General features: G+C 36.3%; 1 protein-coding gene across 2 annotated transcripts in view; it reads left to right on the forward strand.

Moving 5' to 3' along the window:
* Positions 1-18,548, forward strand: part of LOC131056355 (probable protein arginine N-methyltransferase 6) — a 218,425-nt gene that overhangs the window by 188,293 nt on the left and 11,584 nt on the right. For both annotated transcript variants that reach the window (XM_057990715.1, XM_057990714.1), the window contains exons 8-10: positions 14,510-14,588; positions 14,733-14,827; positions 15,006-15,090. In XM_057990715.1, coding sequence (XP_057846698.1) covers positions 14,510-14,588; positions 14,733-14,827; positions 15,006-15,090 — 259 coding nt within the window. The remainder of the gene's footprint in view (positions 1-14,509; positions 14,589-14,732; positions 14,828-15,005; positions 15,091-18,548) is intronic.

Consider the following 18,548-nt stretch of genomic DNA (forward strand, 5'->3'; position numbering starts at 1 on the left):
TTCCACGCTGTGCCAATGCCATGATGTCATCGTAAAAACTAGGGTGGTGGCTATGAACACTCATGAACCAGATCCTGATGAATTGCAGAAAGTTATTCAGAAGTTCGAATTGTTTGTATCTTCAAGAGTTGCAACTTTAAGTGTTTTTAACACGTCGTAAAATTTTAAAATTGTAATTTCAGAATTGTAGTTTCCCTTTTGGCAAGTTGTCATCACTTGCATTTTTGTAATTGCAGGTAAGGCAACTACAAGTTGTGTCCGATTAGGACTGTAGTTGGAATAAGTCTTAGTTAGTTAATGAAGTCATAATAGGTAAGGCAACTACAAGTTGTGTCCGATTAGGATTGTAGTTGGAATAAGTCTTAGTTAGTTAATGAAGTCATAATTAGTTGTTGAATATGTCTTGGTGGTTGAGGGAATTTCTCAAGTTAGTTAGGATCCTCCCACCTTTTTCTCAAGGCTCCTCTCCTATAAATAGAAGAGAGGGTCCTTTGTAATCTTTATCTTTTGGGAAAGCAAGCAAAAACTCTGCCAAATTTACAGCAAGAAGTCTTTGAGCTTATGTATGTGAATTGAAGGTTTTGAAGAAATAGTAAAGAAAGATTACTCAAGTTTTGAGTCTTTGAGCTACAAGTTTGAGTTTCATTCTTTTTATTTATTCTATGCAAAGTGTTTCTAAAGGAGCTTAGTCCAATCTGATTTGAAGTCTTTGAGCTACAAGTAGAGAAGATTAATTAAAATAGGAAATCTCTAGAAGGAGCAGCAAGTCTTTGAGCTTGCGTCTGTTCTTGAGAAAAAATTATTGTTTGATAAGAAATAGCAACAAGTCTTTGAGCTTGCATTAGTTCTTGTCTTTGTGTTAAAAGAATAAATTATTCCAGTCTTTGTGCTGTCGTCTTTTATTTATTGTAAAATTTAGTATAGCAAAGGGTAGATAGGACTTCCAATAGTCAAGTCTTTGAGCTTGATATTGTTGTCCCGTCCCGAAGGAAGTGACGGAAGTCTTTGCGCTTTTAGGAAACTTCATTTCCTTTCTCTCATTTTACTTAAAAGTGGTTATTACTGTTCATATTCAATCGCTATCCTTTTCTGTGAAGAGAAAAGGATATTGTCTTTCTTAAAGAAAGAAGGAAGATTGCTGTACCATCCTGTTTTTATTTCAGTTTTAGTTAGATAGGGGGAGCCTTCCCTTACTTAGGAGAATTTTTACTCGTGTGCTGTGGTTGAAACCACAATTTTGTATATTTCCCCAAGTGTACAATATTTTCAACCAACACTATGGCCTCTTGTTTTCCTTTGTCTCTCTCACTTTTCCTCTTCTTCTCACAACTAGCAATTAGGGTTAAATGAAAAAGAAATTAAAAAAAAAACATGTCAAAAAGCTTTTTTTTTTTTGTTTTTGCAAGTCGAAATTTCAGCATGTCGTGGCCGAGTCCTGGAGTTCGGACTCTGCAAGTTTTGCCATAACTCGCCTGACTCACGAGTCAGGCAAGTTATGGGCAAAACTCGCTAAGTCCGAGTCCCAAGTTGGCAAAACTCGACGAGCTTGGCTCGACTCGCCAACTCGGCAAAGTCGCCTGACTCGCGGCGAGTCTGGGAACTTTGATATGTATACATATACATATACATATACGTTTATGTGTATATATATATACATGTATGTATGTATGTATACGTATACATATACATAGATCCATAATATATTTCTTGTATCCCGGTTGAAGAAGGTCCTAGGACAACAAGTTGTTCAATGTACATAGTTGCCGCCATTTGATGATGAGGAGAAACTCATGCTAGAACTAGAGATTATCTTGGATACTAGAGAAAGAAGGTTACGAAATAGAACCATCACCGAGTTCCCAATTCAATTTAAGGGCCTACCGATGGAAGATGCCACATAGGAAAGGAAAGAAGATGTTGAGGCACTCCAGAAGGAGAGCCACACTCATATGTAAAATTTATACCATTGTATTTCAATATTATCAAGATGTACAAATCAAATTTTTTGCAATCAAATTATTAGAATAGGCACAAGGAAAGGGGTATGGCTGAAGGAAGCCATCACCCCAGAAGAGTAGGATGACACAAGAAGGTCAATCCTCTCTAAGTGTAATGGCTCAAGGAAGCCAATGAGGATAGCTAGGCTTAAAGAAGTTAACACCTCTCTAGATATTAAGGCTCAAGGAAGCTAGCACCCTAGTAGAGTAGGATGACACGAAGAAGGTCATTCCTCACTAAAGAATAAGGGCTCAAGGAAGCCAAAGGTGGGCAGCTCGACTTGACTCAATAAAGTCAACACCCTAAGTTAGAATAAGGGCTCAAGGAAGCCAAATGTGGGCAGCTTGGCTCGAGGAAGTCAGCACCCTAAGTAAGAAGGATGACTCAAAGAAGGTCAATCCCTTCTATAAGGGCTCAAGTAAGTCCATGTGATCAAATGGCCCAAGGAGGTTAGTCTCAACAAATGGCTCAAGGAAGCCAAACTGGTTAGGGCCCAAGGCAGCCAACCCCTCAGTCAGGCATAATTAATAGTACTTTGATTTATACATATATAGTATTACTAATTTTGATGTAGGCAAACCGAAGACAGTATATTGCTTGAGGACAAGCAAAATCAAGAGGGGGAAATTGTGATGTCCCCACTCTTGACGCAAGGGATCAACTTCATGAAGTCTTTGAAAGAGACAAAGTTGTAAAAGAGATAACCATATACACAGTCATACCACATGATCAACATCGATAATAGTATGCCGTTGGGGAATCAGTAGATACTGATACCATTTGTAGGCTACATACACAGTCTTCATATCGGATTGGGGTAGACAATTGCGGAGGATCTGAGAATACATTGCCATCGAGGCAATAAGTTTTGATTATCTATTTCGTTCTAAGGGGGATATCGAGCATGGTAAATGCTTAACTACATCGATTGCATTAACTAATAATAATAATCGATTAGTTATTGAAAAGATGTGATAGGGATCAATGTGACTCTCTGGGCAAATAGATACCACCATCGATTGACTCCATATATATGGGCAATCATGTCAGTAGAAAGGAGGAGAGAGAGATGAAGAATAATTTCACGAGAAAAGAGAGCTTTCATACATAAATAACAAATTGTGACCCAGAAGTACGTAGACTGCCTGAAAATATGAATAACTCGCCTTCAACAAAGGAGCTATAGACCATTCCGTTACACACAGGGTTTGGATGCATAATTCCTCAGAGTCACAAGCACCGTGGAATCCATGATATAGTAGCACTATCAACATACAATCCAAGTATATTGAATTACAACAACATATGTCATCGGGATCATTACAATTTATAAATTCTGCATACACTATATTTTTATTAGAAATAATAAATACGATCTGAGTCAAATTTAAGTACTTACTACAGAATAAGTAAGGGTGAGTCCTAGGTCAAGATCAGGCAAGGGACATATTATATAAGGATTTAGGACACATCTGTATATCTTAGTGTAACAAACCCTATTAAGAACATCATATGTAATACCCCTAATATTACAGTAAATCGAATAATCAAACTATTTGTTCAATCACATCAGTAATAGCAATTATCAACTTGACTATTCCCCTCATTGTAAACGAGTCAATAGGCAAACTTCTGAGACAAGTTAGGAAAGGGACATTACACCAAATTCACTGAACCAAGCTCATCATACGAAGGCACAAACTTCGAGGCACCTACCCTATTATCTATTGGTCGGAAATTCAAGAGATGACATGTGTCAATGTGTTGTAATTATTCCATTGGCTAGAAGTAGGGTTTGTTGTAACAAACCCTAATTTGGGTTTTCATTGTTAAATCTCAGCCATTGAATCTCAAATGGATCCGAGCCATTGAATTGTACTGAGAGCATTATTAAAGGCTCAAGCTCTTCATTTGTAAAAGCTAATATTAGTAGGAGAAGAATAGAATAGAAGACATAATAGAAGTTAGAATAGATTAGGAGAAGGCAAAGATTGTTGCCAAACCTTGTTGTAAAGAACAATTGATTTCATTGAAGTTATGGTGAATTAATGTGTTATTTCATCAAGTTGCATGGTCTCTGCTTCTCAATTCATTTGCTTTCATGTTGATTAGATTGAATGGAGGTGTTTATTGATTGCATTTATATGGAATCCATTTAGTCCATACCACTAGCCTCTTGCTGATTGTAAGAGTGCCTTGCGTGGTCAACTGGAATCTTATGGGCTTAACTTCCAATAGCTATACATCCATTGTTTATGTATTAACTTGAATGGTGATCAATGTTTGATGATAATGATTTGAACATCTTTGAATTATCCCTTAGAAGATTGCATTGAGCTTGTGTCAAATTGTTCAAGTCGATGGTGAGACCTTGCTCAGTAGGATTCCATCCAATCATTCACCTATCTTCTTACATTCTAGGTCTTAGAATAGACTCTCTCAACCCTTCATCTTTTGCCCTTTTTTCAACTCAAGCTAGTTTAGGATAAAAAGCATCACAAGATTGCAACATTAGATGATTGAGTTCCAGCGAGTCAAGCATTCAACAATTCAACGTTAGTCCCCTTGTGAGCCCAACATAATCACATCAAACCAACGAGCTTATCCACACGTTGTGACCCGACATTTATAAACCTCGGAGTTGTCTCAAGTGATCCTTAAGCCAATCTTCAGCATTTGTGTAACTTTGTTCAAGAGAGATTAAGATACTTTTGGGTATTTTATTCTGTGTTCATATGTGCATGAAAAACAAATCAACATGTATAATAAAAGAAAAGCTTCTAGGCTGGTTGTGTTCATAGTTTTAGATTGGGCAGGTTTTGTTGACGATAGAAAATCCATTTCTAGATATGTTTTTCAGTCTTCGTATGGTGCAGTCACATGGACTAGTAAGAATCAATAGGCAGTTACTCTTTCCTTGACAAAAGTAGAGTATTGAGGAACAATCAAAGCAACATGTGAGGAAGTATGGCTTCAGAGGATTATTTTAGACATGTAGATGTCTCAAGCAGGGTCTTCACCCTTGTTTTGTGATAATCAAGGGTTGCTAAAAGTTGCCAAGAATCTAGACTTCCACAAGCATATGAAAAAATGTGGATCTTCATTGTCATTTCATACGAAAACTTGTAGAAGATGGATCAATGGTGTTTTAGTATTGTCCAATTGAGGACCACATTGCAGACATTCCTACGAAGTACGTGATTTTTAACAAATTTCCAAAATTTTGGGACAAACTTGTTGTAATTCGTAGAGTGATCATTAAGGGAGGGTATTAAAGTAATGTTGTAATTTTAGTTTATAATGGTCAAATAAGTTGTTAGGATAGGCTTTAAGAATATTCTATTATTCTTTTTAGATAGGTTCTTATCCTCCACTTTTTTAATTGTTGATCTCATTCTATAGGATAAATCTTTGGTAAATCCTATCTAAGGAGACTTTTGCTCCTTTGTTAATATCAAATATCTTGGTAATCATTCTCTGTGTTATTACATTCGTTATCATATGAAGTCCTTTACTTCCATGAATAGCCATTACTTTTAGGATACCACTGGTTGTTGTAGTTGTTTCTTTAATTCCGTGTAGGTCTATAGTTATTGAGTTGTGGATCCATGTATTATCATGCGTCCATAATGATTTCCTCCATGATTCTGGTCATTAACAAATATGTTATTTTTAAAAGGGCAAAACACTTTTGACCCGAACCTATGAACTAGTGAGGTCACAAATGGGACCTCATCCTTGCAATAAACACTCAACAATAACACTTCGATTGGGTTTGAATCTTTGTGGCAAGAACTACAATATCACAATTTGGCCATCACACTATGCCTATGGTGGCTCTTTCACCATGATGTTGATGACTATGTAGTGTATCATTTTCTGTGTCTGGAACCTTGTTTCGCTCCACCATTTGTTTGCACTTGTTTTGTTGGCTCATGAAGAGAATTAGTTGTCTTCTCTTTTATCTCTACATCTTGTTCCTGTTGTTTCTCCTCTTATTGATTGGTGCAATCTTTTGTAGACTCTTGAATTTTCCCTCACTTTTGGATTTCATTGAATTTAAATGTAAATTTTTTTCTTCTATACCAAAGCTTCATGAACTTCATTGGCACATTAATGTTTATTGTTCACAAAGATTGCAACCAATGATAACAAAAACAATATCCAACCCATCCATACATCAATCTTTTTCTTTTGAATATGTCAATTAAATTGAAGGATTGAAGATTTCTTCCTTAGAGCAAAAGTACATGCCATTGTACTTGTGATGTTTTCACACATCACCCCATTGCAAATGGTGACCCCCTCTTTTCGCTGAATAAACCAAGTCTTTTGTGGTTAGTGTCATCTCCCAACCCTAAGGATTGAGCTGTCAGTCTAGATTTTGACTTTTGGAGGTGACGAAATGCCTAAGTGTGGAATGGATTTTAAAGAGTATAGAGCCTTGATAGTCGTCAAGTCGAGAATTAGGGTTTTCAAAGTATTATCAAACTGCATTGTGTTTATTGATTATCGTTTGAACTTTGCATTTTGTTACCTTATGATTTGATTGATACTTGTAAGATTACAATATTTTCTTGTCTTTTTAGGATTGATGCAAGAACAAGATTTTGGATGTTGAGAAGAGGACTTCGTTGAGTGGATGGTATCATTGTTTAAGGAAGAGAATGCAATGGTCGAACAAGGAATGCATAGGTAGAGGAATGGAATGATGGATATTTGGTTAAGTGTCAAGATAACCCTGAGAATTGATATGAAGAAATGAAAGAGAAATAGCCAAAATTTGGCGTTGTCTGCAAAAATTCCTCCCCTGGGGTAAAAATGCGCCCTAGATCAAGGAACTCAATGTTTGATGATATAATGACTTGGAATGATGAAAATTGATTAAAGGGGAGCTTGGACAAAGTCTATCCAAAGGGAGTCAGCGTGGAAGAATTCAGTGTTGCAACGAAAAATATTTCCAAGTCAGAAATTGCTGGTGGCAGAGGATAAATCAAAATGAAAAGGCAAATTTTGGCTAAGGCAAGGAAAATTCCAACTTACCCATGAATTTGTGCCCAAGAGTAGGAATCCCTCACCATGGAGGATTTGCGCCATCACCATAAATTCCTCCTCCTCCCCTAAATTGCGCCCAAGGAAGCAAGTCAGTAGATCAACATCGTCCTCAGGGTCTAATTTGCACTCTGAAAGTTAATACAAGGCAGGAAGTGGGAATTTCTTCCAAGGTGAGGAAAGGGCCTAGCAGTGATGATTTTTGAGTGCTTCTGACAAACTTACTATTTTTAGTAAATGTCACCGTGTCTCCTTTTGGCCTAATTTTGAGTTTGGGCACACTTACTATTTTCAGCAATTTATGTTTTTAGTAAGTCTATTTTTGGTCTACAAATGAACGTCGACAATGAAGGAATATGAGTATCTAGATCCAAGACTAGTGAAATGAACGACTGAAGCGGAAATAATGAAAATTTGACTAAGGCAGTGAAATTTTGGTTAAGGCATGTAAAAATCCTCCTCCACCCTCAAAGTTCGCCCAAGGAAGCCCCCTGGAGCGCAAATATCAAGGAGGGAAGGATTCTTCCTCAATTCAACAATTCTCCTCCATCCCCAAAATGTGTCGAAGAATCCTCCATGGGCAGAAAGATTCTTCCTCAAATCCAAAATTCCTCCTTCAGGGTCAAAGTGCGCCCATGCATGGCATAAAAACCTAAATTTGGCTATGGTAAAACTTCTTCTCCAAGGCTCTCAAATGTGTTAAAGAACTTAGTGATATGGAGCAAAATTTGGCTAAGTATGGATAAATTCCTTGACCCCCTCCAAAATGCGCCCACCTCTCAAATGGGATGAAATGACCAAAACTTCATTAAGTGTGGAGAAATTCCTTCTCCCAGGCTCAGGTGTGGTCATGAGCGCAATTCCACCATGTGCAAGGATTTTGTCGCAAGGATAAATCCTCCTCCAATGCCCAAGTGTGCTCCCTGGCATAAATCCTCTCCTCTGTCAAGGATAAACGTCAAAGAACAAGAATCCCTCCCCCATGCTTAGAATGCGCCCATGGAAGAGAGGTGACTGGAGACATAAAATTGAATTCCTAAGGAGATATTTTGATAAAACATGGCATTCTTGACAAGTCAGAAAATGACAAAACATCAAGGATTCATCTATCCAATCCAAAGACAACATCAAGACATCAGGAAGCATGGGGACCCAGGGTGAAGAAGTCTAATTCAAGACAATCCAGTTCAAGGCATTCGAGGTTCAAGACCTCAAAGATTAAAGTTCAAGTACAAATGTAGAAGGAAGAATTTCCTCTGGAAATCCAAGATCAAAAGTTAGAAGGAAAAGACTCAAGGAATGATAGTCGTCAAGAAGGAAATATATTCCAATAAGGCAAGTTCTCGAAACCAAGTATGTGGAAAGAAGAAAATGATCAAGGAAGGATAATTTCAAAAGAGTTAATCAAAGTTAGAACCTTGGTTCAGATGATGCAATTTGGGAATATAATCCATCACAATTAGTCAAAATGGAATATTCGTGATGAGTTACTTGGTCCACATGTCGAGGTGGCGCTTTGTCACCTTCTCCAGCCAATCAAATGTCCCCCAATCGACATATCTAGATTCAATGAATCTGACCTATCCAAGAAAGCTTATAGAAGCCAAATTTCACGATGCAATAACCTTCTATTTTATTATTGGTTTATATTTAAGAGAAGGACAAGTGTCCCCATATGCAATTTTCCCATTGGTCGACTTGGCCCCACTTTTCTATTCCATAGAAGCTATTGTGAGTAAAACCCTAATTATGGTTCCATCTTGTAATCTCGGCCCTTGATTTCAAATCAATCTTGGTTGTTCATTTGTGGGAGGAGCTCTATAAAAGGCCCTGCCTTCTCATTTCTAATTCATAGTTAGCTCATTAGAAGTAGAGAGCTCTTGCTCTTAGAGTAGAAGTAGAGTAGGAGGAGGAGAAGACATTGTTGCATGACTTGGAGAAATAAAACTTGATTACATTGAAGTTATGGTGTATTCATGTCTAATTCAACTTGTTGCATGGTGTTCCTTTCATTTCAGAAATTGTTAGAAGTGCATTAATGTTAATGGAGAATGTGACAATGTTTGATGAATTTCAATGATTCATACTTTTTGCACTTAGATAATTTCTATTTGCATGAGTCTCTTTTTATATGGATGGTTAACTTCAATTGTTGAATATGCATTGTTCGTTATGATATGAAAATCCTTTGCATAGTCCTTGGAAGATTGCACTAGTTCTTGTGGAGTTGTAGTTGACCTTGGCAAAGCAGAACTTGGTTTATTTGGAATTTGTCCATTAGAGCACTGTCCATTGATATCATCGTCCTTACGAATAGATTTAGATCCTTCTAACCCTTTCCCCTTTAATTTCAGTTCATTTCGGTTGTGTCTATTCGAAGAAGAAGCATCATGAGATTGCAATATTCGATGAAGAAGTTCCGGCGAGCATTGCAGAAGAAGTGAAGAACGATTCAAACGTATGTCCTTTTGTGTTACTAGCATATCAAAATGACCATTGAGCTTATCCACATGTCAAGACCTGACAGAGAAGAACCTTGGAGTCACCTATATCATCTTTCGCAATCTTGGCATACATGGGATTTTTCTCAAGAGAGGATAAGATACCTTGATATTTTATTCTGTGTTGGTGTGGTCATAAAACACTCATCGACAAAATCAGCCCTAGGAGGGCATGAACATCAAATCGTTCATTTTCACAAGTGAAGAAATTCAAGCTGACCGGAACCAGTATGAACTTTCAAGTGTCAAATCAGAGATATCTTAGATCTCTTATATGTCGAAAATCCAAAAAAAGTAGAGAAGTTCAGAAAATCGAAAAAAAAGTGAAAAGAATCCAACATCCAAAAAACGGTGAAAATCAGAAAATTCAAAAAGAGATTTCTCAACGGAGCAGTCACATTTTCATGGCAAAAATGATCAAGAAGTTGATATTCTTCAGCTTTGGTGGAATTTGAATGCGCAACTACATCCATGCAGCTTGTCAGAATTCGCATTACTGGGAAAATGTAGGATTCATGAGACTAGCACACATGATGAGATGGATTGCCTAACATTCTTGTTGAGGATAGAACTAGTCTTATAAGGAAAAATCTTCTTCTTTTGGGATATTCCAAAACCAGAATTGTGCATAAAGCTTGACAACGAGGTCAATGGAAATGATCCTTTCTCAAGATTCAAGTTGAGAATTCAGAGTCAGATTGAGATTGGTAATATACGGCTCGAAGGTGTGCTGCTTCCCCACTGGTGTCAGATTCACAATGCACCTCACTCAGAATTCAATTGTCCAATATGTGAAGAGGCTATCTACCAAGCTAGATATCAATTCGGATTATCAGAATTACCAAGGAAATGCATTTGGAACGAACATCTTAGTCCCGCATCAAAAGAACAAAGCATTGTAACATCATCAGGTTGTGAAGGAAGAAAATTAGAAGAAGATAGTACAAAGCTTGCGGGGAAGCTGAAAGCAATTTAATTTACATTAACACAAATACACAAGATAGTACAAAGCTTGCCAGGAAGTCAACACCCTAAGTAAGAATAAGGGCTCAAGGAAGCCAAATGTGGGCAGCTTGACTTGGGGAAGTCAGCACCCTTAGTAAGAAGGATGACTCAAAGAAGGTCAATCCCTTCTATAAGGGCTCAAGTAAGTCCATGTGATCAAATGGCCCAAGGAGGTCAGTCTCAACAAATGGCTCAAGGAAGCCAAATAGGTATGGGCTCAAGGCAGCCAACCCCAGTCAGGCATAATTAACATTACTTTGATTTATATATATATAGTATTACTAATTTTGATGCAGGCAAACAGAAGACAGTATATTGCTCGAGGACAAGCAAAATCAAGAGGGGGAGAACTGTGATGTCCCCACTCTTGACGCAAGGGATCAACTTCGTTTATGCACCTTGTCAGAATTTGCATTACTGGGAAAATGTAGGATTCATGAGACTAGCACACATAATGAGATGCATTGTGAATATTTTGTTAATTGCTATGATGATCAAATAATATTAGTCAATGAATGAAAAGTGTGGTAAGGGCATCTAAAACCCAACAACCACTTTCGTAGTGTTATAAAAGTGGGGTAACTTAGTCTCACCAAGACATGAGAATCACTACTTGTATGGTCAGAAGTCGAGATACAAATACAATTTTGGAGGAGACTGTGGAGAAGAAAAACCATGGATTGTAGCTTTAGAAATGATTTCTCTAGTTTTTAGTGGCATCAGCATCAGATTTATGCACACCCTTGTTGGTAATTTAATTGTTTTTTGACTTCTTAGTCGCTGAAGTAAGTCTGATGTGAACAACTACCAGTGTGACCAATTAAGCAGAGTGACATTAGCCCCTTCCTGGAACTGTGGCATCAACATCTGCAGTTTCTTAGTTTTGCAAAAGGGGTGTTTGAGGGCATTTTGATGCCTTCTAAGTTTTTTACCGGGGTTTATTAGTTCCCATCAGTCAGTTGTTACAATCTGATGTCATATAATTTTCATGTCGGTGAAGCTGTGTGAAATATTCCCCACTAAATTTTCACCAATTTCTAACTTCTCCCATGTATAATTGTTTCAAACAATTTGCATGCACAGTTCGATATTGCATATTGGTGTATTTAGAGTGACAAGGAATGCATTCAACAATCTCATTGCATTGATATCTTTGTATGAAACAGAAGTACTAATGTTTACTAACAGATTTCAATTTTTAATAACCAAGTTTGTTGATGAATTGCTGATTACAGTGATAATTTCTGTTAAGACTTAATCACAGATTTCAGAATATAAGAGAACAAAGATTTATAGACCAACCTAACACCCTGAGGTGACTTTTTATGGAGAAATCTGAGTTCACTGCTGAGAGAAGATGAATATTCAGTCCCCATGTCACTACTGTACACCCAGAATGGATTATTTATCACTCCATCTGTCATAGCAATGTCAGCGACCTCTGTAGATGCCTTCAATCTGCACGTCTTTGCTGGCTCTTCAATTCTGAATGCAGAGGCCACTGAAACGTCCCCCAAAAGGGAATAACCAACCTGGGTACATGCTTACGTCTCATAGTATGATCTGGAACTATCATCTAATAACTCATTAATTGCCCAGCAAATCTTTTACCCTTGTACGCCGAACACAAGACCAAGCCTTGGCGTCACCAAATAAGGATAGAAATAGTAATTTCTTTCATTCCAATGTCCAACTGAGCTTTCATGCATTCAGCGAATACCTCCATCAACTTCCAGCGATACCTCCATCAGCAAAACATGACACATGCTGGAGTCATTTTTGTCTCCTATGCGTTGCAACATCTGTAAGGAAACTTCAATATCAAGTATGAATAAAAACTCTGAAAGTGATGGCCAGGAGAAGTCTCATGGCTTCGAAGCTTAGAGTCTCAAATCTTCACGCCTTAATTAATTCATAAATCCTCTCTTTCCAACTTCACGCCCAACAACAAGGATATTCAAAGATATAAAATATGCAAATATGTAGCCCAAGGATGAAATGTCCTTTCCGAATCTTTCATTCCATTATTAATTTAGTCATCTAAAATGAACGACGGCCACCAATAAATTCTTTTTTAATGTTATCGACTGGAAATAAAGCTCACGATGGCATTTGTATATATAAGAAACAGGTGAAGCAGAACCTTATGGAACGCCCGTTGAGTCTGAGAATATTAAAGGAGCACACTTGTAAAAAAAAATTATAACCTTGACTGAAAGCCGGCGGTTAAACAATACCAAATAATCTCCACAATTTGTCACATATTGTTTCATTTGTATCACTAAAATGCTACACCACCCTCAGCACCATAATAAAACCATTCCCAGCATTATTTAATTCAAAATCTTCAATATATACCTTCAAAACATTCCTTTCTGAATAATAAATTTATATTCCTGAACCAACGCTTTTTTCTGAATAATAATAATAAATGTCTCCGAAATACCATATCTGAAATTTTCCTTATAGAAGATTTTCGAAATTTTACCATTAAAATTCAGTTGTGAATTCTGATGTGAATCCACACACAAATTGATTGGATTTTTTTCCAAACAACCCAAATCCCCAGAGTTTCCATCCTCGTGTACTCAATGTATAACCAAGTTCTCCAAACCTCTCGAATTTCCCAAAAGACGTTCGTTTTCCCCTCCATTTAATAATAATTTTGGCAACCGTTTATTTTTTAATATAAGTGACTTTTTAATATTTTAATTTATTTTTCTCGATAAAAATCACTTTAACATTGAATAATTATTAATTAATTATTAGTTGACTGCCTAAAAGGGTCAAAAGTGGTCAGTTCAAAGTGTCACAGATGCTCCAATAATCATGCATTGCAACCAATTAAAAAATGGCCAATACTTATACACAAATGCAAGTGTTCATTTCAAAATGTCACTGGATACCTACTTAAAGATGCCCCAATAATCAGGCATTACAACAAATTCAAAAATGTTTAATACTTATGCACAAATGCTCTAGTAGTTGTGTGCTGAGTACCAATAAAGTTGCACCCTCCAATTAAAGTCCAAAAATTCTAACTATTGGGGTAAAGTGGGCTGCTATTGGTACATGTGAAATTTATTAATGAACTTTTAGTTATTGTTTTTTTGATTTCTTTAAAGTTCGTAAATGAGGATTGAGTGAGCAAGGAGTGAATAGTAGTAATACATAGTGGGGTGAACTTGATATGTACGAGTTGCACTATCTACTGAAACCGGTCGGAGTAAAGTTAGTATGAACATCCTTTGAAACAAAGAAGGTTCTGAACAGGGCTCTTGTATATTGTATTATGCTAATACATCTCTATTATACAAGCCTTCTTGGAAGCCAAGGAGGATATATATTGATTGGTATTGTGATTGAATATTTCAATGAGTACATATAGAGGGTTAATAAGCACTTTGTAAGCCCCTATACGTGCTTTACAGTAGAACATCCTCACGTGCGAGTAATGATGCTCATTACTTGCATTGCTGCCGTGCGAGAATATCATTTACTATTTGAATGTTTTATTTTGAATTTTTTTAGACACTAGTTGCATAGAAGTATTATACTCCCGGTTTCAACTTTATTAGTCACAAATACAAATATGCATCATAAATGTATGTATGACAATGCGAAAACTCATTTCTTTTGTCTTTGGCAGTAAAGGACTATTATCCCCAAAGTTCCCACAAGAGATCCATTTCGCAGTTCTCTCTAGTGTCTTCTGTTTTGATGTTATTATTCATCTCGTGGCATATGTACACACTTCTTTAGTCTAGTGTGGTTGTAGTAAATCAACTTGTATTCAATTGATATTGGATCAGAAAAGAAATTTCTAAGCAGGGAATTGGGAGAGCCAATTTTTTGGTTGTTGTCTCCAAGTAACAACTGATCAACTGAATTGATCTTCAATACTCTATTGTTGATATGCAACTTATAATTTATTTTTATTTTTATTTTTGCAGTTGTACATGGCACCGGTCACAAATGCTGAGAGATATGATGAAAGTATCAACTTCTGGCGCAATGTTTATGGAATTGACAGTGAGAAATTTCAATCTTTTTAGTTTATTTGTTTTTGTCATTAGCTCTGATTTTGTGCCCATCAACCTTTGTGGCTGCTATTTGTGAATATTACATTTATTTTCTTCCAACTTTTGTGCACATTGTGACACTTATCTCTTCCAGTGTCTCCAATGTTACCATTAGCGAAGCAATGTGCATTTGAAGAACCTTGCATTGAAATAATTACAGGAGACAATATCTTAGCAGGGCCATTTATTGTAAGTTTCTGCTTGACTCATTTTTGTGTTTTGTTGGCTTCCATCCCATGTGCTGTACAGTTTTTAGAAAATTTAGTTATTCTAACTTCAAACATTTCTGAAAAGTATATAAATGGACGTGTTTAGTTGCAATGCATCAAGTAGTGATAGATACTGATTTTATAAATTATCATTACAGGTAAAACGCATTGATTGTGGGACAATCACCAGCGAGGAGTTGGAAACAGTTACTGCAAATTTCAATTTGAGTTCCTTGAAGACAGGTAAGACGTGTCTATTTTACAAGGTTTCGTTTATTTGTGATAAAGTGCATTTTAATCATAACGAATTATTTTTTGAAATTCTATCAATGACGAGAATATTACTCTATTTATACTCATTATAGAATTAGAGTAGGGAAGTAATCTTGTTAGATATGAGAGTCATGAAGTAGAAATATAAGATGATAAAATAAAATCAAGAATGAACTTTCTAAGGCTGTGAAATATTTTGATGTCCCCACCCTAGTCAGTCTTTATGATTGATGGGTTAGCCTATCATTTTTTGACTCTCGTAGGCCAACATTCTGGATAGAGAGTCTCAGTGGCAGTTTCACTTCTTCAGTTCAGTCTTGGGTTTAGTTCCAGGGCTTAGCACATTCAGTGTTGACCCCTGCTTCTGACGGTTCATCAAAAGACTGAATATTGAGGGAGATATTAATATTTTAGTGGTTAAGTTATTTATTTAACTTATGTGCTTATATTATAAAGTCATAAAGTGACTTTATTAATTTAAAAGGCCACTTAAATATTAAAAATTGATTTCTATTAAATCACTTAAATGATTTGGGCGCCCAAGTTGAATATAAACTATGCAAAGTTATTTAAATACATTTTAATGTATTTAAAATGCATTTGGGCATATGATTATTTGACATTGCCTGTTATTTTCTCTATGGATTGTCTGAGACAAGGGTTTCAGAGGGTTTGCTATTGAAGAACGTTCATTCTTCATGGATCTGTGATTCTGAGGCTGTGAAAGATCAACTGAATTATTGCAAACTGAGAGGGCTTCACACAAAAGTTTTTCAAGTGCTTCGTCAGAGCTTATTTGTGTTAGTTATTTGTAGATTTTTAAATAAGGAAGGAGGCAATACAGTTTAGAAGCCTCATTAGTAGCATTATTTTAGTTCAATAACCAGCCGTACAGGGTTCATTGCTGGCCGTACCAATCAGGTTGGCATGTGGGGCTCTAGAAAAGAGGCGTTTTGCCTGGGAGGCTGGAACGCCAACCCAAAGTGCATTTTGAATGCACAATTCTCAACACCTAGTCCTTTCAAGCTATTCTATCTACTTTTTGGCTCAGAGAAATCATTTCCTGGACTTGTACGACCATTTGGGTCAGTTTCCCAGTTTTGGCTGGCAATTACCAAATTTCTTCATTTAAAATAAGCTAAGGACCCACGAGTATGCAATTAGCAGTAGGATTTATTGTAGCAGGTATCTTATTCATAATATAGTTGCAGTTGCTCTCAATTTAGTTCTATTTGATTTTATGTGCAATTCTTGCCTGACACATTTTATTTTATGCTTTAAATTTGTTCAAAAACCTTGAAAATCCAAAAACACAACATCAATAGTATTTCAGGAGAGTTAGAACCAGTAGGGTTCTTACAGTTGTATCAGAGCTCTGACCTTGCCTTCCTGGAGGGTTAGAAATTCTTATGCATCAGCAACAGATTGGTCCTCATAGGTGTTATACACACAAGAGACCTGGTTTATAGGGAGATCCTAATCAAATTGAAGAGATACCCTTGGAAATTATGGTGAGCCACACAGAGAGGTTGTTAACAATGAGGACCGAGAAGCTGAAAATATTATGAGGGGTCTTGTAATAGGGCAACAACAGGTGGCAAATGTGTTGCAGCAGTTGACTATAGCCATGGAACAGATAATTTTGCCAAGGGGGCATAATCAGAACCAAGCAAAAAATGGAAGTGTTGCTGGTCACCTAAGGGCAAGAGTGACACCCACACACACCTATGATAGGCCTACACGCCCAACCTTTGTTAGAAATGAACCTGAAGAAGAGGACGTGGCTGAGGAGGAAGATGAGGTGGCCTTTACAGTTAACGTGACCACACTTCATGATGAATGGGATGCATTACCACCAAGAGTTAAGGAACATCTTAACTTTGACAGGTTTATGAGTCAGAAGAGGGAACACAACAAGAAGTGGAATTGGAATGACAAGAAACCTTGAAACAAAACTAATTATCTCAAATATGCAAACAACAAGATCACACTTTCTACTTTTGATGGCAGCGGTAGAGTTACAACCAGAGCTTGGATTAGCAAGTTGGATACCTTCTTGACCCTACATCCTATGTTAGAAGAAGATGCTATTAAGTTTGCAGCTTTGCATTTGGATGGGGTAGCCCATGACTGGTGGCACCATGGGATGGTTACTTTGCATAATGACCTTATTACTACATACCAAGAACTCACTAACAGATTGGTTGAGCGTTTTGATAAAAGAGATCCAAAGTTGTATTTTAGGCATTTAGCTCAGCTGAAACAAATTGACAGCTTGGAATCTTACATTAGTGAATTTTAGAAGCTTTCAGTTATGTTAACTAACATCTCAGAGAGAAGGTTGGTCATTCTTTTTGTTGAAGGTCTTTATGAGCCTATGAAGGGTTGGATTAAGGCTTTTGATCCCCCTACCTTGCAAGAAGCCATGACGAAGGCATGTAGGATGGAACTTACCGCTCCTCGTAGTAAGTTCACTCCAAACAAGTCAAAACCGTCCTCATCATTTAATGACAACAAATCTGATCCAAAGAAATCAGAAAATGTGGACCAAAAGAAGAAGTTTGCAGCACCTTTGGATAGGAAAACACTTAATGACTTGCGTAGAAGGAAACTGTGTTTTCATTGTAAGGGCCCTTATGATCAGAACCAAAGAAACAAAAGTCGACATTGAGTCGCAATTAATCGTGAATAATCGTGAATCGTCCGAAATGTCGATTTTTTCCCCAAAGTTGGGCCAAAAAATTGTTGACTATCAGCCAACGACTTTGGTCAATTAATTGCAGGTAGAACTTTGCAAAATCGTGTTTAAAAATTGCGAAATATCTGCTCGGCTAAAAAACTGACATAAACCCTAAAAATCACATGTGAATAGACTGATTCTGGGTATAGTTTGCATGGAATCAGTTAGGGTTTGAAATTATTGTCCTTAATTTTTTGCGAATAAGAGCCTCACCTTGTCTCGCTGTTGTCGTTTCCTTATTTTTGGTAACTTCATATTATTGAGAACTTTAAATTAAAATCTGAACTCTAAATTGAAAACTATGACATCTAATTTGGGGGATTATAAACTTTATATAGGTATTTATAAAAATAATTATAAGCAACAATCCTTACATTCATTTATACTATTGTTTACTATATGTTTAATATATAATTAAAAAAAATTTAATAATTAACATTATAAAATAATTTGTAAATTAAAATTATTATACATTATATTAGTGTAATTTATTAAAATATATAGAATAATTATATAATTTAATAAAATTGTAAATTAGAAATATAAATAATTTAAAAATTCGTATCTTTATAGACCATTAATAAATGTAAATATAATAATATTTATTTTTTAATTTATAATATATATTATTTAATTTATAATATATAATTAATATATATAAAATAATTTATAAATTAAAATTATTATA

Source organism: Cryptomeria japonica, chromosome 7 (genome assembly GCF_030272615.1).
Source record: "Cryptomeria japonica chromosome 7, Sugi_1.0, whole genome shotgun sequence".
Taxonomy (NCBI): domain Eukaryota; kingdom Viridiplantae; phylum Streptophyta; class Pinopsida; order Cupressales; family Cupressaceae; genus Cryptomeria; species Cryptomeria japonica.